The 22,047-nt window shown below is 38.4% G+C and overlaps 2 protein-coding genes and 5 non-coding genes across 10 annotated transcripts; all 7 read right to left on the reverse strand.

The window, feature by feature from the left end:
- Positions 1 to 53: 53 nt before the first annotated feature.
- Positions 54 to 7,665, reverse strand: LOC122326401 (H/ACA ribonucleoprotein complex subunit DKC1-like). Its single transcript, XM_043221255.1, has 15 exons — positions 7,589 to 7,665; positions 6,736 to 6,782; positions 6,008 to 6,094; positions 5,595 to 5,686; positions 5,159 to 5,343; positions 4,997 to 5,061; positions 4,177 to 4,303; positions 3,605 to 3,735; positions 3,066 to 3,209; positions 2,859 to 2,979; positions 2,544 to 2,662; positions 2,359 to 2,462; positions 1,594 to 1,642; positions 1,366 to 1,521; positions 54 to 1,263 (listed from the first exon to the last, which is right to left on the reverse strand). Exons 1-15 carry the CDS (start codon positions 7,602 to 7,604, stop codon positions 1,198 to 1,200), a joined length of 1,509 nt encoding a protein of 502 aa, XP_043077190.1. The 5' UTR covers positions 7,605 to 7,665; the 3' UTR covers positions 54 to 1,197.
- Positions 2,736 to 2,811, reverse strand: LOC122327005. The gene has a single exon (XR_006247539.1). It is a non-coding gene; the product is annotated as a small nucleolar RNA SNORD83 (small nucleolar RNA).
- On the reverse strand, positions 3,436 to 3,574 carry LOC122327018. Its single transcript, XR_006247551.1, has one exon. It is a non-coding gene; the product is annotated as a small nucleolar RNA SNORA36 family (small nucleolar RNA).
- On the reverse strand, positions 3,810 to 3,886 carry LOC122327028. Its single transcript, XR_006247561.1, has one exon. It is a non-coding gene; the product is annotated as a small nucleolar RNA SNORD83 (small nucleolar RNA).
- LOC122327026 lies at positions 5,419 to 5,495 on the reverse strand. Its single transcript, XR_006247559.1, has one exon. It is a non-coding gene; the product is annotated as a small nucleolar RNA SNORD83 (small nucleolar RNA).
- On the reverse strand, positions 5,759 to 5,969 carry LOC122327019. The gene has a single exon (XR_006247552.1). It is a non-coding gene; the product is annotated as a small nucleolar RNA SNORD17 (small nucleolar RNA).
- A 666-nt stretch (positions 7,666 to 8,331) lies between the features above and the next one.
- Positions 8,332 to 19,290, reverse strand: LOC122326138 (trimethyllysine dioxygenase, mitochondrial-like). Of its 4 annotated transcripts, none has more exons than XM_043220829.1 (8): positions 19,115 to 19,289; positions 18,861 to 19,020; positions 18,003 to 18,179; positions 15,173 to 15,452; positions 13,389 to 13,508; positions 12,479 to 12,715; positions 10,556 to 10,694; positions 8,332 to 9,364 (listed from the first exon to the last, which is right to left on the reverse strand). In XM_043220829.1, the coding sequence occupies exons 1-8, from the start codon at positions 19,232 to 19,234 to the stop codon at positions 9,233 to 9,235; spliced, it is 1,365 nt and encodes a 454-aa protein (XP_043076764.1). In that variant the 5' UTR covers positions 19,235 to 19,289; the 3' UTR covers positions 8,332 to 9,232. The 4 variants fall into 4 exon arrangements, 3 of the variants coding, with proteins under 3 accessions (XP_043076764.1, XP_043076766.1, XP_043076765.1); XM_043220831.1 differs by having other exon boundaries at positions 19,126 to 19,264; XM_043220830.1 differs by having other exon boundaries at positions 19,119 to 19,249.
- Between the last annotated feature and the right edge of the window lie 2,757 nt (positions 19,291 to 22,047).

Genomic DNA, 22,047 nt, shown 5'->3' on the forward strand with positions numbered 1-22,047 from the left:
CTACTTGAAAGTTAATCTATTTCTAACTCTTTCAATTTACTGGAATTAAAATCTGTTTATTTTCTTCTACTTCAAGTGTTTTATTTATTCTAAAGGGTTTATTCTTGATCAGTCAAACTGTGAGTATATATTTTATTCTGATTAACTGTCTAAAAGAAAAGTATATGGTTCAGTGACGTCAGAGGGGCCTTTTTAATACACCATCTCTTAGGCATTAGTTTATTGAACCTGGTGCTGCTCCTTACTAAGCCATTATAAAAGGAGGTAGGGGGCGCTACATATCCTACATGTACGAATACATTCCTGTAAAAGGTTTAAGCATCTTATCATATAAATACATATGCAAGACACATATAGCATATCACCTTTTTTTTAAATTTAAAATAGATTTTAACAAACATGAGCTACACTATGTTGTAAAAAGTAACTGCAAGTTCACAGTATTGTTAGAAAAGCTGCAGCATATATTTCATAATTTCCTTGCAGATTATTTTAAGATGAAAAGCAGGCCTTAATACTTATTAGACTTGTCAGGACACATGAAAAGCTTAAACCAAAACTGCAAAAAAATAAATTACATGTTGCATCTCCGCATCAGATATTTGCTAGCCCTCAAATACTTATTAAAAAAAATAAATAATTATTTGATGATAAATTCAGTTAGAAGTGGTTCGTTTTTGCCCAACTGATTAATGAAGGAAGATATATATAAAAATAAAAAAAGCTTGCAGTGAAACATTTCCCCAATTTTTATATTCCGAGGCAAGTTTAGTAGTTTGGTTTTGATCCAAGTGTCCTTCACTACTTAACTTTGTGTCAGTCTTAAACTTATGAATGAATTACTGAAATGAAAAGGCTAACTAAACCAGATTGTCAGTGAAACCATAAACCCTGAAGTATTGTGTGTAAAAACAACCACTGAACAGACAATGAATTTAGGCTTTTTGTAAAAAGTCATTTCATGTTTCATTTGATTACAGGATTACAATCTGTATTTACAAAAACAAAAAACACCTTACATGAATAAACCCAGGCAATATGGGTTTCATTTAGACTTAAAAAAAAAAAAAAAATTAACTGCAAACTGATGGATTTCCGAGCTGCCGTTCACTTCGACGCTGAACGCTGACAGCTGGGTGAAGATGAACCCGTTTCCATCCACAAGTCTTTCATTTACTGCAGCAATATCAAGTCCGTTCATTCTGAGCCAGCCTCTGCATCTTTAGACTTTTTCTTTTTCTTCTTCTTTGAGCTCTCTGTAACCTGTGTGTGAGAAAGAGCACGTTCACAATCAGGACCGTTAATGGATTAAATGCGTTTCTCCCTTAATGTCACTGATTCTAGTCGCTCTAAACCTTTACTCGCCTCGGTTTCGTTCTCTGCTGGAGCCTCAGCCTCCTCCGCCAGCTTCAGTTTCTTCTCTTTCTTCTTCCTCTTCTTCTCCTTCTTGATTTCTTCTTTCGTCTGTGCGCCCTCAGCAGCCACCACCTCACCTTCGCTTCCGCTCTCATCGCGTTTCCTCTAGAATAAGATAAATGGTGTCAACACCAAATACGACAGTCCTGAAGTATCCGTGCTCTGCAGAAACCATACCTTTGACGGCGCATCCTGAGCATCCTTGGCAGGCTTCACCTGGGGTTTGCTAGGAGAGGGAAAAGAAGTTTAGTTATTTTTTTCCCCCCCAAGCAGCTCACGAGTCTGCAGGAAGTGTAAGGGTTTGTCCACCGAGCTCAGTGGCGGTCAGCCCGCTGCGGACAGCACTGTCCTGGGCTCAGGGTTTGTCTTTAGCAGACAGACTCCCTCCAGGGTCACTGCAGACCAAAAAGGGATAACAGTCTGCAGAAACGGCAGTTTTTCCAAGATATTCGGCCATTTTTCTTTGCGGCTCACGTCTAGAGCGTTAATAAGGCACGACCAATTATGGGGAATAAAACAATTAGTACATCAGCTTAAGAGCTGCAAGTCATCCTAAACGGACACCGATGTGAAATGCTTATCATACTGTGTGATGTAGCCCAAGAAAGCAGTTAAAGCCAAAAAAATTCAAAAAACGCTCCCTTTAAGTTAATATACCATCAATACCACAAGTGCAGTCCCCCCCCCCAAATATCTACATGATTGCAAAAGTGACTTCATACAACGCAATCTGCACATTTTGAGTCCATGATTCATTGAGTTGTTCATAAATGAGTGAATCAAAGTTTGCAGTTTAAACGGCTCAATTAAGACCGTGACTAAAAACCTTGCCATGGTGTGGTGCATTTAAAAAACAAGCTTTTAGACTCCCGTGTTATTGACTTGAAAATGCTTAATTTGTCCCGTTATCGTTTCTGCTGGTTTTGATCCTCTGAAGTGTACCTGTAGTCTACGTAGCCCTCTTTCCAGTCTGCAGGGGTGCTGCCGTTCGGCTTGCCGTGTTTGTCTAGCAGTCCTTTTTGGATCATCATTTTCTTCTGACTGGCCTGAAAAGCACATTTTTTAAAAAAATGTAAAATGTACAGATTTCACAAATTAGCAGCACGATTTCTCTGAACGTTTCTCACCTTCGGCCCCAGGCCCCATTTGCGTGGATACGTGTCTCGCTCCATAATGACCCTCTTGATTTTGGCCACAACGCCGTGGTCACATGTGGATATGACGGCTGTCGTCATCAGGGCAAGCGCTGAGAGAAAAAAAAAAATAAATAAAAAATTAACCTAAATCAAGGCATGTGGCGTCTGTTCCTCTGATCTCTCAGCCATCAGTCTTGGGTGATAGATAGATGGTCATCTTTGCAGTAACGCTCATGCAATCTGTCTCGCATCATGTGGCTGAACACGGTGCATGCTGGGGCCGAGAGAGATATTTTAAAGCCTTACCTGTGCAAATGGCTTCTCCCTTTGTAGTTATAATGACTACGTCTTGATTGACTTCGATCCCGTCTTCATAGCGCAGGACGCCCGGCAGCATGATCTTAGCACCGTAACATATAGCGTTCACCTGTTACACAGAGAGCCTCATTAGACCGGGCGCCTGCAAAAACGGTCTGGAAAGACGAGTTTCAATATAATCGATTCTCAAATGACGGCGCTGTCCTTCATGACGATCCTTTTGTGCGAGATGAGAAGTTTCTCCAGAGGGTAGATCACTCTCCTCAGGTAGGACTCGTCTTTGTTGTTGTCAAACTGCCATTGGGCGTCCAACACGTCATGCATAGTAACCAGGTTATCCTTGGGGAGACAAATAAAGCTTTTTCATTCACTTTTTAATGTGGTCACTGAAAAAAAATTACACAAAAGGGTATAAAGAAAAGGCAGAGTTGCTGCTGAGGTAAACATTTAAACCCATGCAATCTACCCAGATAATGTAAAAAAAAAAAAAACAGGTTTAAACTTATTGGAGATTAATTTCTACCGCCAGGAACTGCCCAGCAACACGTACCTCACACCCAAGTTTAAATGTAGGCTGAAATTTGATGAAGGTGGTCCTAGCATAACCACTTCACGCATCTATCGTCATTCAGCCAGTTTCTGTGCCAAAGACTAATTAGCAGAACTGGGGAGAAAAGCCCAGATCTGAACTCAACTCTTTGGTTCTGCAGACACGGCGAGCGACTTGGGCGTACCTTTTCTCCCAGAACTCCGGAGCGCACCCTCCTCAGCTCCTGCATCTGACCTCCCACACCCAGCAGGAGACCCATGTGAACACACAGAGTCCGGATGTACGTGCCCGCCTCACAGCTCACCCAGAACACACCTGCAGCACACCATTCAGGAGAACGATGACTCTCGAGCTCCCGCTTCTCAAACAAAGCCACCGCGGTGCGTCAAAGCCATCAGTCAAGGGTGATAGATATCAGGTCATCTTGGCACAGAGCGCTAATGCAATCTACGTGACATCATGTGGCTTCGAAACAAGAGTCGACATCCTACCGCGTTCACAAAAGGGCTGGGCGATATTTATCAAACTACTAACGCTTTCAAGGTGTTATTGAACAAAGTGGTCTAAAGCTGGTCAGGTTTGAGTAAAACTAGACTTAAGACACATGCCGATCCACTGATTACCTGCTGGATTAGCCGTTAGATTCAAAGTAAAAATATCCATAGATTATCGTTTCTGAAAAATGTCATCACCCAGCCTTATTTTTGTAAAAAAGAAAAAATGACGTTGATGTCAAAACGTTTTCAAAGTTCCTACCAAGGCGTCTCTCAGGGTCGTATTCGATAAGTTTGCTCTCATAGATGGTTCGCACTCGTAGCTGGCGCTTCACGGCGGCGATGAGCGGAGGCCTCTGGAACAGGGCTCCCGTCAAACACTCTATAGCCTGCAGAGAAACACACAAAACACTCAGAATGACTCAAGACGTGTCAGCTCTTCTGTTGGTGAAACCAGGCCCTCCAAACCCGCATGAACATCCAAGATCAGCGTCTGCAGCCGAGAGCCGATCAAAGAGATCGAGAGGAGGCCCAGAGACACTCAATAGATCTCACACACGGTTAACAACCTGCACTATCTGCAGGAAGACTTGAATTATTAGGTTCAACCCAAAAAGGAGAGAACCAGATTTAACCAAATAAAATCTTTTGCAATTCAGCAAATTTAACTACCCTAAACGATCAATTCAAAGCCATGCACATAATACGTTTGCACAACTTCTCAAGCGAAGTATACATTTTAGCGGTCTGGTGGTGAGGTTGTGAACTGCACCTATGCCAAGTTCCCCTCCCTTTAGAGAAATGATGGCCTAGTCTGAGACAACAACCAGGTCTCTTTACAAAAGGTAAATTAAGGAATTACTCGCAAGAACGGTTACTGTACAAGCATGGCAACTTTAACATTAGGTGCATGTAGATATAGCTTATACCAAGTAAATAAAAAGGTTCATGGTGCAAGTATACCTCAGAAGTCATAGTTACATGTATTGCATTGTCAATAGATCCTAAATATTACACCTAATCAGAAGCACCTTTCCACCCGGCACGACTTTTAACTTTTAGCAGAACACAGTCCTACTTACCCTCGCTAGCTGGTGCTCGTTCTCTAGCGCATTGTGCAGCCGTACTATGCCCACATACTCTTTGCCTAAAAGCAACGGCAGAAGAGTAGTAAGGAGAGGCCACTCGTTTTGCTGTAAGCGTGTGGAAAAACTCTTGATCCGGCAGCGTCTCGGCGGACTCACCTGCGCTCTGCTGAGACTTGACCAGCCGCGTGGCTCGTTCCACACAGATGATCAGGCAGCCCGTGACTTTGGGGTCAAGAGTGCCGCTGTGGCCCGTTTTCTCCACGCGAAGAATCCTCTTGACCCAAGCCACGACCTCGTGGGAAGAGGGGTTCGCCGGTTTGTCCAAATTAATGAAACCGGTCCTGAGAGGATGATCCAAAAAAACAAATACACTGAGTATCTCACGGTAAAACCGAAAAAGCTTGCATTTCTGGAGAAACCATCAGTTAAGGGTGATAGATAGCGGGTCATCTTTGCACAGAGTGCTAATGCAATCTAAATCACATCATGTGGCTTGTGACGTGCTTTAACCATACGATATGGTTCTCGCATTTCTAAAAGCACTTAAATTAAAATCGACTGTCTAATAAAACGCACTTCCAGGATTTCCTACCTGACGTAGTCGTGCAGGTCCCTCTTGAGCGGATTGGAGCCGTGCGGCAGAGGAGTGTAATGAGCCGTCCTGATGTTCAGCTTATCGAAGTTCTGCGGAGAGGTAGGTTTATAGGTCACAAGAACACAGAGCGGAGACGACTAGAACGGCAGCCGAGCGCACGCGTGATCAGACACGTCTATTCGTCTTTGACTGAAGCGGTCCGCTCCCCCGGCACCAGCGCGTCCGGCCCGCCGCGGTCGACCCAACAGAACGCTGGAGCGGCCGGACAGAACCGGATCGGCTGTAACCCAGAGGCCCAGAACGGACCACAAGGCCGCCGAGGGACAGAGCCAGCGGCGCTCAGCGAATGGATAAACAAGTTCATCACGCCACACGTGCGCTCGGCGACGGGGATCTGCGGGGAAACCGACCTTCAGGAGTAACGGCCACTGAGAGGTGTCCAAGCTCGCCACCTTCGACTCCGGTTTGATGAGGAAGTCTCCGCTTTCTTGAATGTCCTGACGGCAACAAGAAGAAAAAAAAATAAGTGAAGCCAATTCTGATAATGACCAACATCTAGAATTAATTCATTACAATAAATTTACTTTAACACCAAAAGAAAAAAAAAAAGGTTTAGACTGCTTAGGGTCTACAACGTATAAATTCACATTTAGTTCCGAGTCAAATATTTCTCTGATGCAAAATTTCAGTTTTAGAGCCCTTAAGACAAGCATTTAACGCCATGATCACGCAAATTCATGACTCGACCGCATCAGTTGAGCACCATTAGAATATTGCTGGAGAAAACGTAACTGAAGAGAAATTATCTCTTGGGGAGAATGAGAAAATTGTCTATTTTGGAAGAAGAATTCCTTTAAGATATGCACAAACCCTGCAAATATTTCAGAAGAGCCGCAAGCAAATCAAACGACTTGATTTTTACATTTAATAAAACAAAATGTTGCACACATGGTTATCACATTACTGAAGTAAATTTGACAGGAAAAATGTGCAGCATATATATATATATATATATATATATATATATATATATATATATATATATATATATATATATATATATATATATACACACATGCTTTGTAGTCTTATTGGTAAATTAAATAAACGTGCATGCATTAAAAAAAAAAAGATTTACCCCAATTTCTGCTTCTGAGAACGTCTTCGACTTCCTTTTCTTCTTAGCTGATGCAAACAACAACAAAAAAAAATAAATAAAATAAAATCACCGTTACAACTTTTTTTCATCATGAATACATATTGTAGTAGGAGCACAGCTGAGTTGAAGCGCTATGGGTGTAGTTAGCAGTGAGGTTAGCTGCTGAACCACGTGGCGCGTGCGGCTAGCACGTGGAGCTGGACTGATCTACCGAGAGCTTGCTTTATGAACGTTAAATCACATTAAACCACCCTCACTGTACATCACATCCAGCTCTCTTACTGTTGTTAGGAAAAGGGGGAAAACAGGAACACTTACAAGGATTAAGTGACAGTGATTTTAGGTTCTCAAACGTGTATCACTTAAAGCAGCCGCTAAACTCTGAACCCTTAGGCATTAATTATTATTAAGGCTGTTTATTAAGTTTATAACTTAAGGACAAGATATCAAGCATACACGCAAGCAGAAAGACATTTCTCTAGTATTAGACAAACTATAGTAGGTTACACGTGTTGAGGAAACCAGCTTAGGTTTTTTTACTATCGCCAATAGTTTAATAATAATAACAATAATAATAATAGTAGTAGTAAGTATAACATTACTTAAATTTGATACATAAGCATAAAAATAAGATATTCCTAGATTTTCTTGAATGCTGACATACGCATGGTCCAAGTTGAGAACTCATCTTTTGATCGATTTACTTTAGTAATTTTCAAGCATCGTCACACGTGCGAACAAAAAAGCGAAGCAAAACATTTCGAGCCGACCTTTAAGCACGATCACAGAACGAGCAACCAAAATAACGCAAACGTGTAAAACACGGTCTTACTCTCTGCGTCCGCCATCTTCGCTGCTGCGCGCCTCGGAGGACTGCGGCACGTGGGACGGCGCGCGCGTGCGCTTTTCTCCGCGGCGCGCGAGTCTCGGGACGCGAAGCATCGCGATATCATAGCACGTCATCAGCGAGAACTCCAGAGGCCCTAGAAAACCTCCTTTTGCGCCGCCTTTCACTTCAGAATAAAACATTTTGCTTCACAAATCTGAAAACCTCTACAAGTGACTTATTAACAAGTGAACGCAAAAACGTCCATGTTTTGTAATAATGTCACAAATCACTATTAACCATCGAAACGTTTGTAGACTTAAATCTAATGTTTTGCATAGCCATTAAATGTGGTAAAAAGAAAAAAGGGTGCAGTGCTACTATATACAGATATGTTACTGATTACAAGTTACAGAAATTTTTGTAATGCATTACACAATTTAGAAGTAAAAGAGGTTCAGCAAAAAAAAAAAGGTTTGTTAGTCACTGCTTGAATTTATGCATTTTAATGTGTTTGAAAGACTGAAGCCTTTAAAAATATGTGTTCAAATAAACTAGAGTAGTACACAAGCTAGAAAATATGTTCTGGAAGGGGCGAATAATATATAATAAATAAAAATGTGACTTGCACTGAATTTTCTTATTGTATCTGTTATGTGCTTCTTATTTTTATTACGCACACTGTGTAGTGTTCACAAACAGTACCATAATCAAAAAGCGGCAAGACTAAAGTCAACGAGACAACAAAATGCAAGGAGATTAATTTATTTTCTAGAGGTAACATTGGTATTTTTGTGCGTACAGTCATTTGAGATCATTTTATATAGGATACAGGATGTTACAACGCGACAGATTAAAAAACGAGAGAAAAAAACGTTAAAATTAATGCAATAGGACTTCGTGAGATCTGCCACTAACCATGTATTCCTACATCGCTGTTAAGGCACAAATCCATAGAAATACCCAGCTTTTTAAAGAAACAGTTCCCAGCATCAGTTTAATTTGAGGCAGTTGTCACTGTGAACAATAAATGGACACAAAAACGCTTGATTTTCACAACATACGTATGCCACACAAACTGGAACAAAGATTTATAATTAAAATGTATATTATGCTTTTTTTATTGACTCCTGTTTGTCAGCTAGGGTCACGTGGATTACTTTGAATCTGCTTAGATATGGATTCCGGTCCGTTGAAAACGGTCTACAATGAGCACCATTGACTCGCATTAGATGATGAAAAATCATGTCAACACTTTAATCTCTCTTCAGCTGAAGTATGGGTTGCCAGAGGGTGAGAGTAAACAATCAGGACGTTCTCTTTTTTTGTGTGAAACATTCTCCGAAACAAAGATTCAAAAGTATATTTAATCTTTCGGTGTGAGTAAAAACCTTAAAATCATACATTATAGCGTAAACCTTTTTGAAATAAGTGCCTCTTCGCCTCAAGGCATGCCCTGGCCGTTTCTAAAACATAGATCTAGCATTTCAAATGAAACCGTATCTGTTTTTCTGTGGAAAGAAATCGTTATGGATGCATCCTCTACAACGACCTCGTTTCTTTAAGAGCATGAAGTCAATCAAACAAAGAGCTGAGTTGATAGGTAATACTGCTGTGAGAAGTCAGGGGGTTTTTGGTCAATGTTTGAGCTCAGGCCTGGAGCCCGAGAGAGCGAGCTGTGTTCAGCACATCGTCACGCGTCAGATAACACCCACACAGCTGCCGCAGGCCGGTGAACGACTCCCGGCCGTGCAGAACACGCCAGTTATCAATGAACAGGACCTTGGAGAAAACAACAAGCGACATGAATGAACCCAGTCTGATTCTGAAAGGCGTGTTTAGATGCACGAACTATCCTGTCTGATTCACAAACGACACGGGAGCCAAGAAAAGAACATTGAGGCTTTTTTGTGTGACCCTGGAGCACAAAACCAGACATCACGTGAAAGCTGAGTAAATAAGCTTTTTATGTATGTATTGTTATCACAGGACAATATTCGGCAGAAAATCTGGAATCTGAGGATGAGATCGCCTTCAAAGCATGCATATTAATAATCAAAAATGAAGTTTTGATATATTTCTGGTAGGAAATTTACAAAATGTCTTCATGGGATCTTTTCTTAACATCCTAATGATTATTGGCATAAATGTAAAATCAATCTTTTTGAGCCATATGATGTGTTGTTGGCTACTGATGCAACTATATTTATGCTATTAATGGTTTTAGTGCTCCAGGGCCACAAATGTGGGGAATATTCACTCTACTCCACAAATATAAAAACACGCTATACGCTTCAGGCACTGTGTTATCGATGGAGACAGAGTCATCTGATTGAGAAATGTAAAGGTTTATATGGAAAAGTACGATCTACAGCACCCCAAAATGTAATTGTCATAGTTTAGGAATCATTAAACCAATAAAAATGAAATAAAAATTGATTTTTAGCATCTTTAGTGTCTTTAGGATCTGAGGTATGATATACTGAGAATACTTAGCTAATACATAAGGGAAAAAATGGCAATTTTGACCCATAAATATGAAATTTTGTGCTGATGCTTATATTTATATGGACAAAAATGGATTAAATTCTGATGCTTGTCATTTAGATAAATGAGATCTTACATCATCACTCTATATCTCCAATAACATCCCTCACGTTTAATTGCTTATTGTGAGGATGAAAAAAACACGCAATGCAATGATGATTGAGAGATGAATGAATAATAAACTTTGACGATCAGATTTGAGACTCGCTGATTTTTCTAATAAACGCTGCCTGGATAATCAAGTAAAGCCAAGCTGCTTCTGTAAGTGTTCATCTAAAATATTACAAACAATGTCAAAGTTATTCTTATGTTTCCTTTTTTAAAAATCAGTAAAGACTTTACCACAAAAGACACGTGAAGCATGTGTACATACTAGTGCAACCGTGAAAATATGACCCAGGGATGTTTTCAGACTTTGTTTCATACCTTGCCTGGTTTGAGTTTGACCCAGAGCTCATTGTCTGGACTCCTGAGTTCGGCGGAGAGCTGCCTGTGAGCTCCGTACCAGCGCCGCACCACGTCATGAGGGACTGTGTTAATAACAGAACGGTCATAGTTATTATACCTGCAAAACAAGAAAACACAACTCAAACAAAACTGGACGAAAGCGCAGCAGAACCTTTCTTTAATAACTCAGCTCAGTTCTGACCTTCTGGTGCATGAAACAACTTTGCAAATAGATTAAATGGATCAAAACGCGCATTTATTTGTCTTTATATTTATTTTTCCTTTCGTCTTCGGGTCAGTTTTGGCCTGGAAGCGGCCTGTATTTTGTTTTTGTATTAGATTTGTCTAATATAAAATGCATTTAGCCTCTTTCTCTTATCTCACACACTCTCAAAGCAATGTATGGCGGAAGGGCAACGATTAATCACATCCAAAATAAAAGTTTTTGTGAACATAATATGTGTGTGTATCGTGTATACTGTATGTATGATGTATATATAAAGACACACACACACACACAAGTGTGTATTTAGAAAATATTTGCATGTATATATTTTAGTGCTGTCAAACGATTAATCGCATGCAAAATAAAAGTTTTTCTTTACATAATATTTGTGTTTGTACTGTGTTTATTTATTATATATATATTAAAACACACACACAGTATATATTTTGGAAGTATTTACATGTAAATGCATTTATATATTTATTTTCTTATATCTAAATGTATTTAATATATAAACAAATTAATATAAATATTTTTATTAAATCTACATGCTTGTATTTAGATATACACCTAACAAAAATACACAGTATACACAAAAATATCATGTGAAGATAATTCGGATGCAGTTAATCAAGATTAATTGTTCAACAGCTATAAAATATTGATATTATAATAATTATACAAACATTTATTTTATATAGAAAAATATTTAATATATAAACACAACATATTGTTCTTAAATACATGAATATGTGTGCATTTATATATAGTACATAATAAACATACACAGTATACACACACACATCAGATTTTATATATTTTTAAAAAATAATCAAAATGATCAAAAATAAAGAAAAAAAATATATTGTGAAATATTATTGCGATGCAAAATAACAATTTTCTATATACAATAAAATAATAATTCTTTCCTGTGAGGAAAAGCTGAATTTTCAGCATTGTTACTCCAGTCTTTAGAGCCACATGATCCTTCAGAAATCATTTATTATCAGTGCCTGAAACTGTTGTGCTATTCTTGAATGAATGAAAATGCTAAAAAGAAGAGCATTTATTTTAAATAGAAACCCTTTCTAACAATATACATTAAAAAGTTAGGGCTCAGTAAATTGTCTTTTTTTTTATTTGAAAGAAATTAAATGTTTTATTCAGCTAAGGATGTGTTAAATTGATGAGAAGTTATGGCAAAAATAAAAACTGTTAGAAAAGATTTATATTTTTAGTGAATGCTTTTCTTTACAACTTTTCATTTGTTAAAGAATCCTGAAAAAATGATTGCCGTTTCCAAAAAAATAACCATCGATGATTCTAATAAAACATCTGCATATTAGAATGATTTGATGATCACGTGACTCTTTAGACCGGATGACTGATGGAAATTCAGCTTTGCATCGCAGAAATGCATTTTATTTTAACGTATATTAAAATAAGCGCATTATATTAAACAGCAAAACATTTTTGCAATATTACTTTTTCCCTGTATCTTTGATCAATCAGTCAATGCAGCCTTGATGAACATAAGAATCTTACTGTTTCCAGACTTTTGACTGGTAGTGTATATTATGCACACAAAACCGTTTATTTTGGATGCAGTCGACTAGTTATGGAGAACCAAACGACACGATCCCTTAGGTTTTGAGACGCAGGGAACGGTCTCTTACCGAATCATGTAGACCTCATTGTTCCACGGGTAGACGTTGAGCACGGGGCCGATGCCGATCATGTGGTTGCGGTGCTCACTCAGGTTCTCCACATACTCGTGTTTGATGGGGACGCGGGAAAGCAGCTCAAAGCTCTGGGGCGATCGGCGGAGGACAGCGTCAGCGGCGTGAAAACCGTCCACCAGCAGAGTTCGGCCCCCCGTTCCTTCGTGTCTCAGACAGTGAAACACCTGGATGCTGATGGAGCAAAACAAGATATTAAATCATATTCACCTGAAAGTTATGCTACTCAGTTATTAAATACTCAGGTATTCAGTTCACCAGTGCTAGGTACATGTAATCTGAATTATGTAATCAGATTCCAAAAAACGAATGCATTTTAAAACGCTCAGCTACTTTTTATGGATTGCATGAATAAATATTAAACCTGGCATGCAATGTTTATTAATGTTTGCAGGGATTCCAGTTTTTTTCGTTTTCCATCCAAGATCAAGACAGAGGTTCTTGCTAAGTGTCTTGAACCATTTTGCAAATGACATAGTTTGGTTTTATTCTGCTTCGTGACATGATAACTAAATCATAGGTATCAACAATAAATAATTGTGTCTTTTGCAATCATAACAAGACTTAAGTGCTACAAGTCTACTATTTCCTCTAGCGGTTTACCTGTTACTAGCTGAATCATTTGTGGGAAGCAAAACATTAAGATGAACATTAAGCTAAAAAGTAAGTACTGTGATTTTTTACTGTAAGTACTTTAGAGACCTTGAGTAGAAAAAGCACTTGAGTGGTCATTAGATGTTTTAAGCTCTGCCGACTGACTGAGCATGTCCTGCGGAAACCCAATCTGACAGACAGACATTTGGTCTTCGGTGGCTAATTGAAGCCCAACTTTGATTTTCCCGTTTACCCGCAGGGTTCCTGAAAGTATGACGTGTCTGTGTGGCGGTCCAGCGCCAGCTTGGTGTAGGCTGTATCTCCACGGGAGAAATCTGAAGTGAAGTTCCACACCCGCCCGTACATGGTCTCCCTGGAAACCAAGAGTAATCTCAATTAGGGTAAACGATTATCGTGACCTTTATTGTCGAAATCAATCATCAAAATCCACGGGGGGGAAAAATGCCAGTTCTCCTTCCTGCAACACTGAAACGAGGGCTCAAGATAACTCATTTTTATACTTGTAAATGGTTTATGGTGACGCAGATAGCAGACAATAAACCGGGTGCAAGGCATGTGTGTGTGCGAATGTGAAAAGAATGAGTCTCATATTTTTAACTAATACGTTTGTTTAGTATATGCTTTATACAGAGAAATAGCATATTATAGACTTTACTTACCATTTCTCCTGTATTTTGTCTTTAAACTCAACCTTCAAGCTTATCAGCAGCAGCTTATTCATTCTTTAAGCCGAAAGAATGTTTGTGATTTGACTGTCTGGTGTGTAACATGTTTAGTCTTGTTTGGATCATCTGTAGTATATGCATATAGCGTATCTAATAATTCTCAAAGTCAAAATTGTGACATAAAAAGCCTTTTTAACCCTTTTTTTATTCAGTGGCCAAAACTGGCTTCTATAGCACTATTATATAATTATCCGTTTTTAAAAATGCTTATGTTTTCATTTCACTTACCGCGTCACATTCATTTTTTTATCAAGCTACCCGAGCCACAACAATCTCCTCTTTGTCTAACTGCAACGCTAAACAACGTGGAAGGGGACTTCATTTGGTCAGACCAACTGTTTAAAGAAAGTGCATATTATGCTCATTCAAGTTTATAATTTTGTTTTAGGTTTCTCTACAAAAAGGCATACATTTTTTACTCATATTAAAAACACAGTATGCTCTGATTGGTCAACTTCTTAAGTGTATTTTAGTGTACCTTTTCCTTGTTGTAAATTAACTAGCAGTGGCTATAAAGCATCGGCTTTCTGAAAAGCAATAGTCCCTGTTGTAATTTACTCAACCTCATGTCATGCCAAACCCTGTGTGACTGTATTTTTTCTGTGGACTGAAGCACTAGAGAAGCAGTTTTTCTACATGTCCCAGATTACTCCTGTACAGTGTGTTCTTGTTATCTTAGGTTAGGTTTGGTTTTATTCCCGTGCCATGTGTTCCCTGACCTAGTTTGTTAGTTTGTCTTGGTTTGCTCTTTTAACTAGCGATCTTGTTCACCTGTTGTTTTATTAACTTGCCACCTTTTTCTTTCACATGGAAATAAGCCTATGGGTAAGACTTCCAGTTCATTAGCTGCTTTAAGGAAAGCGCTAAAACTGTTTGCATTACAAATCAATGTGACAAAACAGTGAAATAATATGGTAAGACACAACAATTTTCTATATCAAGCAGCAAAACCAGTGCTTGGTAAAATATGGACAAACCCAGTTATTGGGTTGTTTTGACCCAGAGGTACTACCCAGAAGTTTGGGTTAAACATTTAATTGGAGTCAAAACAACCCAATTGCTGAGTTTGTCTATATCTCCCCAGCACTGGGTTGTATTGAGTTGTTTTGTACAGCTAAAAATAGCTGGACATGAATGACACCACAAGCCAAGCCCATAGAACTTACAGAAAGATGCTCATCTCTATTCAATGAATGCATGTGAACTGGTGCAAGCACCAAAAAAAACAGCTTATGTGACTTATATCCCAAAATTGAATGATTTAGTAGACTTATTACACACTCGGCCTGACCTGATGAGGCTCACTCTTTGGGTCGCTGTTTCGGTGGCCTCTAGGGTTGGCGGGACGCCTTCGACGAAGGCAATTCCGTAAAGCAGGAAGTTGTTGAGGAAGTTCTTCAGCTCCTCGTCGCAGCTCATGAACTTGTCCCAGCTGGCAGAGGGCACCCGGGCGCTGGAGTAGATATCTGCGCTCCACAGGATTCGAGGATGAACGGCACTTCGCTTCTGGCCCTCGTAGCTGTTCTGGGCAAGCCATGTTAGACTGTAGCGTGTGATGTGACCGTCTGGCCCTGGAGGGGATCGCGAACACAGAGGAAATGACTTCAATAGGAGATCGCTGTGATCAGAGAGTGGGGATTTCATCCGATTTATCAGTGGAAGACGATACTGGTTCAGTAATGAGTACATCAGGGTATCTGCTAAATTTCTGGGTTACGGTAGAAGTGAGAGGACAATGTAGACAACACCATAAATTTGGGAAAAATGCTAACTAAAAACTTTTCTGTGTAAAGTCACATCCAGTTTTAGTGTCATTGCCAATGCAACACAAGACCATAAACCATGAAACCCTAAAAATGCTGATTTAGCAGCTTCAAAAACACACGTTTTCACAGAGGATTCAGGTTTCACTTCATTTTAATGGCCCTTTGTTGACCATAGGTAAGGTTGCACCTACGTGTCTACTCTCATTAGAGTGCTAGTAAACTGGTAGGGTTAGGGTTAGAATAAGTTGACATGTACTTGCAAAGTTACTAGTCTGTAGAACGCCTGTTAAGATGCCATCACAATTATGAATTAGCAGATATTAAATTAATCTGACACTATACTAATATTCTACTTGAGAGTTATATTGATTTAGTATATACAGACTGAAAGATGTTTCGCTAGTCTCTTTAGGAATGGACTTTAAAAACTGCTAAATAAGCATTATCCTTTGTTCACACATTGTCTGTTGTTAGATTGTTACTAACATAGTGAAAACTTGTATTCTTCATAGTTACACCAATTTAGACAAACTATAATGAAGAACCAAAGATATGATCCACAGCAAAATTTGGATAATTTTTGGGCAAACTATCCCTTGGTTGAACATAAAAATGTGTTTCCAAGTTACCAATTTTACCTAATTAATTTTTATAAATATTTAAATACACTTTGCATCACTTTATAGAAGCAGCGGCTTATAATAAACCTAGACACATATCAGACAGATAAATCTAGACATATATCTTATCTGATGCTGATATAAAAATAGCCAACCTTGAAACTTTTTACGGAGAGGTTAGGTTACAATTATGAGGTTAGCTGAGAAAAACACAGACTCGGCGAATCAGACTGGATTAAAATATTGAAGTGCACAAAATGTTCTTTGGGAAAACTAGTCCTACCCAAACGGGGCTTAAAATTTAAGGGGTGATTATCTGCAAAGCTGCTTTAAAACAATTAGTGAAAAGTTCAATGCAAATACAAATGGTAACGCTTTAGAGAGCTATTCTCACTGTAAACTATCTGCTTATAGCATATTGGCCGTTTATTAGTAGTTATATAGCACATATTAATGGCTTAAACTAGCAACTACTTTAATAACTATTAATAAGCAGCACATTAACAGTTTATTGAGGCAAAAGTCAAAGTAATAGTTAGTTAATAAGGAGAATTTGTGCGTAAAATGTTTAATGCAACAGCTATTGTACTGAATGCAGTAGTTTTTAAATTGTGCACAGTAATTAAGATTATACAAATGTTTTAAAACGTAAACCAAGCCCATTTTGATTTTACATTAACTTAAAAAGGGGAAGTTATTGCAGCTATTACCTCTTCACATTAAATATCTCACAGGTCAACTGACACAGTCAGCTGTGGGTCAATATAACCCAGACACATAAGTCTTGAGAAGGCCTTACTGTTAATGCTGTTACTATGTAACCGGCTGTTATAATAATGTAACGCTGATGTAAAGTGACTCTCACAGATGTCTGCTGAGTTTCGTAAGAGTCAAAGGTTCGTCTGTCATTCTCACAGAGTTTTATCTTTACTTAGGAAAGAGATATGCATCTCTGTTTGGGAAGAGTGTTAAACTTATCTTAGCACACCGGGACCACGGTCTCCGAGGAGAGGAGCGAAACACGAAGACGCGTGGTCGGCTTATCTTCCGACCCCAACATTAAGCAATCGTGCAGAAAAATCCTCGATTGTTATGTTAAGGTGACGCGGTTCAGTGATTTCGCTTTGTTTCAGTCGATTTTCAAAGGATGTTTAAAAAGGAAATGAGGAATAAATAAACGTGAGCCGACCACTTGGAGAAGTCAGACAAGATAAGAATGAAAAAAACTCTAAAAAGAGCCAGTCGACCGAAAAATTTACATTGTTGATGCAATTAAGTTAAAAAGCTGTGCATTTATCGGCTGCATGTGTTCACCGCAAAAAAAAGCAATGCATTTTAAAAAAAGTATGCAATGACAGTCCATTTTATAAGGATTACTTTACTAAAATTATGCAGCCAACAAATTCAACTTCCAGATGCAGCCTTTGGACATATATTGTTTTCAATATATGTTAATAGTGGCACAATATTATAAGTATCAGTGCATAAAAACTCAATTTTGACCTGCTCTAAGCCATGTGAGCTGCTGTTATGAAACTAGTCACAGAAAAAGTAGACTAAATAATGATTACTGGACGCTCTAATAGTGGTTTACAAGGGTTTTTTCGCTCAAGGGTGAGGAAATAAAAGGCAGAACGTTCCTTTCATTCGGTAAACTAGTTTCCCCGGCGCATGTTTAGCGGGACACTCGAACTGAAGTGACTCAGATTTGGGTCAAGCCTCGTTCTGCACTTACATGTGAGGAAGAGGTTGTTCTCATCCACTCTGCTCTTTGAAGGCCTGATGTTCAGATCGATGCTGGCAGTGTCCAGGTTACGCTGGTTTGTTTTCGAGTTGTAGCATGAGGCAGATCGGCAGTGATCTCGCAGCCAGACGTAGTCAAAGTGCATCACAAGACCGCCGTAGCTGAGCTCTGCAGAAACACATCAATGCATTAGCGCTCGTTTACAAGCATTCATTTAACTACTTTTGCTATGGCGTGCAATTTCATATAATTCTGATGCACGTATATCAGTGCTAGTAATGTGGATATAAATGTCAGCGAATTTTGAAATAAAATAAACTGAAATTGTATTACATAAAATCAACATTATAGTGTTTAAGATATATTTACAAGCCATTAAATAAAAAACAATATTTTTTTTTAAACTAAAGCACATCCAGTGTTATTTAAGCATCATCAAGACACCATTATAGCTGTTGTTAACATTTTTTTTTTGTATATTTCCTGCTTTAACTGTATTGTTTTTAAACATGTGTATATAGTTTTTATTCCTTTTAATTTCAGTTGTAGTTATTTTTGTACATAAATGTTAAAGTAAATGGGAAAAAAATAAATGTTAATCTGCTAACTGCCTGTTATACCTTTTTTATTAATAGTAAATTTAGTTGTTATTTTATTTCGTTTCTAGCTAATTTTTAGTTAACTAGAATAACCCTGGTTTGTTCACTGTATCCATCTATAATTATTTGGTTAGGAATGAGATACAAAATGATCCTTGGCAGCTCCACACATGCCAAAACTCCACATATAACGGCATGTTTAATATTAATCTGTTTATAATGCAGCTGTCTGGGAATGCATGTCTCTCACCCAGGCAGTCAGGCAGCAGCTGATAGTTGCATGAAGATGAATGGGCTGCAGTGTGTTGTAATCTCTTGCTCTGAGAACTGCCTCCCAAACTCTCCAAACCTTGTTTCCAGTGCATATATCCACTCAATCGGGTCAACAGCCTCATCAAAGTCATGGTGACCTGCAGAGAGAGTAGCACCCGTGCACACAATGCATTAATAATAACTAGATAATAAGAACGTAATATAGCGTATAAGTGCATGCGTGCATGTTACTTGCTGCGCACGAGTCGAGCGAGATGGATCCGGAACTTCAAGCTGACAATCGTAAACTTCGGTGAACTTCAGCTTCTTAACGAGCTGCCATATATATATATACTCGTTAGCATTAATCATTAAACTTGAGCTTCATCCCCGCCATTGTCTGCGTGAAGTGTCCACGCAAGCGCTCAAATCCGCCGATTCTACTACGCCGAAGACTTGATACTTAATATTCATGAGCCAGAGGCGCGCCATTGGAGGTTACCGAGCAACGTTAGCATCACGTATTTAATATTTAAGTAGCTCGCCACGCAGCATCGCATCGGATTTATTCATATTAATAAGCCAAGCCTTTACCATAGTAGGATTGTTTTACGGGAACTTGTTTAATATAAAATATGTATGCATATTCTTGCAACGTTTCGTACTTTTTAATGCAAATTACTTCACAGCAGGTTAGTTATTTTATTTCTAGTAGCCTGTTTTACTTGTTATGTACAGACCTACTTGCTCATTGAATACCATTGTTTTCACGTTCATTCATATTAATATATCTATGATAATAACAATCAAAATACAATACAATACAATACAATACAATTCATTCACTAATCCCTGCATTAGTCCACTCATTCAGTTCACTGGAAAGTGAATGAAAACAAGTGAGTGAACTGGAACACTGAGTGCTTGCTGCTACATAATCAGATTAAAGAATTTATCTTGAATACCTTCACGAAAATTATGTATAAACCACAGTTAATCGATTTAATAACCACCGTACGGTGAATATTGTATTTCGCTGTATTACGCCATGGACGACTGCTTTGCAAAATAAATACATAAATGGATGATTCCGCCGCGGGCGCCATCTTGTGGCAAAACGCGGGAATTCATTCGGCGCGCGACGCTCACACTGCATTATGGGGATTCTCTAATCTTTGAGTGTACATTGTGCCATCGTGCCATAGACTGTAAAAAAACGACTTGGAGGTGTCCTTCCACTACAGAAAGTGACGTCAAAACATTCCCAGCACTGTCCCTGACATCTTACGAAAATGACGTCGTTTGGAGCCAGAGTCTGCGCAGTAGAGATCGTGAGGTGGAGCCAAAGAAAGCCCCGCCCAACCTCCCGCAGAACCAATCGCAAGCTCGCAATCATGACGCCACACCCCGTTTTTGTAAAGTCAAATAACTGGTTTAAAGCAAACTTTTTAGTTTTTAGTTTAAATCCTCATAATTGTTTTGGCGCAGATGCTGTACATTAACTCGACCAGCAATAATAATTTTCATTTTGATTACATAATACTGCCAATATATACAAGTCAAAGTTGAGTTGGGCAAAGTTGGGCAATTTTTCAGGAGTGATATATCAAGTCAGTGTTTGAATAAACTGATAGCTCGGATGCACAGATTATGCAGAGCTGTGATAGCTGCTAAAGGTGGAAATTTTAGTATTTTTTATGTATAAACTGTTTATGAAATATTTTTGTAATTTGTGTTGTCCCTTATCGGTGCAAAATTATTCATGCCAGAATTGTCCAAAACCCCACTTTTCTAGAGGGTTCCCAGACTTGGAGGGCAGTGTATCTTATTTAGATTTATATATGGTATTTGTAAAGTTTACGTTTTTAACACCCTAATTATTTATACAATGCATAAATGATTATTGATGATTATTTCTTTTTGGTATAGTGGGCTACTTTGTGGTTAAAAACAGGGTAACAGGCTGTAACAGACATAATAAAACATGTTGCTTTTGTTTACATACGTTATGATAATGTTACATGCTATAAAAAGGTGGACTGTAAATTTTTCATTTGTCTTGAAACCATAAAAGACTACATTTTAGTTATTACCTGAAGACAAAACAACCTTATAATATTCATATACTAGTGTGCGCCATTTGGGATACAACTATTACATTCCTATTAATACAACTTAAAATGTTAATTGATTCACTTCTAAATTATTTTACTTACTCGCTTTATACTTTATGGATCTCAGAGGGGAAATCCAGGTAGCAGCATTAGAACAGTCAACAAAGAGTGCATTAAAAAGCATTAACATAGGGTACTAAATAGAAAGCAAAGCAAGTGGGTATATGTACAGAATAAATATAAGTGTGTAAGCGGGAATACTGGTGTTAGATGCTGGGTGCCAGCGTCAGATGTGCAAATATACAGAGGTGTTTACAATCTGCAAACATGTAATACAATACAAAGATAGTAAGAGCCAGCGTTCAGCATTGAAATGTGTAAAAATGTGTCCTATAGATGGCATGGGAGACTATATTTATTATTGTGCAAGAATCTGTTGTGTGCAATGGCCATGTGAGTGCATGATGTTGAGCGATTTCCATGGTCCCTGTGTCTAGTTTTAATTATTTTATATGAAACATATTTAAGGTAAATAAGTCACTCTCATGATGTCGCAAAAAGTAAACTTGTCAGCAATATTCTACACGCAAAATACTGTCTCGTAGCCGACAAGCACTGAATGGCATATCACATACATTTATTTAAAAGAAGCAATGATAGGTTTGTACCAAGGCTTGTATTTTGTTTTAGTGAAATAGATTGAATGCCGAATGCTGCTTTCAAGTCCATTGTTGAGTCTTGGACTCTGATAAAGCTTGTTTTGAAGGAATGGTCAAACCTAGATATTCAAATCTGTTGAAAGTTCCATTTTTTTTTAAATATTCGCTTTAATTTTTTTTGATGCGCTTATTTTTAATAAGTGCATCATGCTCTAAAACAATTATTTAAAATTTATTCGAAAGTGATTTTTAATGGGTCATCACCAAACCAAAATCACCAGATGAGCTTGAAAAACTCTGAAAAACTATGCATCCCTGCTTATTTCTATAAGTAGACAACCAAATTTTTTTGTGTAACAAGAATGCCATTTAAGGCAAAAATCATTTTAATGTGCCGCAAGAAGATTGTGAT

Source organism: Puntigrus tetrazona, chromosome 21, assembly GCF_018831695.1.
Source record: "Puntigrus tetrazona isolate hp1 chromosome 21, ASM1883169v1, whole genome shotgun sequence".
In the NCBI taxonomy this organism is placed as follows: domain Eukaryota; kingdom Metazoa; phylum Chordata; class Actinopteri; order Cypriniformes; family Cyprinidae; genus Puntigrus; species Puntigrus tetrazona.

What these genes read in the sequence shown, in the direction of transcription:
- LOC122326401 (XM_043221255.1), bottom strand. An exon ending in CCGGAGTTCTGGGAGAAAAG is followed by an intron (nt 3,210 to 3,604) that starts GTACGCCCAAGT and finishes TGTCTCCCCAAG; the next exon opens with GATAACCTGGTTACTATGCA. An exon ending in AATGGGGCCTGGGGCCGAAG is followed by an intron (nt 2,463 to 2,543) that starts GTGAGAAACGTT and finishes TGTGCTTTTCAG; the next exon opens with GCCAGTCAGAAGAAAATGAT.
- LOC122326138 (XM_043220829.1), bottom strand. Translation starts at nt 19,234, where the DNA reads ATGATTAATGCTAACGAGTATATATATATATGGCAGCTCGTTAAGAAG. An exon ending in CAAAGAGTGAGCCTCATCAG is followed by an intron (nt 13,509 to 15,172) that starts GTCAGGCCGAGT and finishes CTTGGTTTCCAG; the next exon opens with GGAGACCATGTACGGGCGGG. An exon ending in AATGAGGTCTACATGATTCG is followed by an intron (nt 10,695 to 12,478) that starts GTAAGAGACCGT and finishes CTTGTTTTGCAG; the next exon opens with GTATAATAACTATGACCGTT.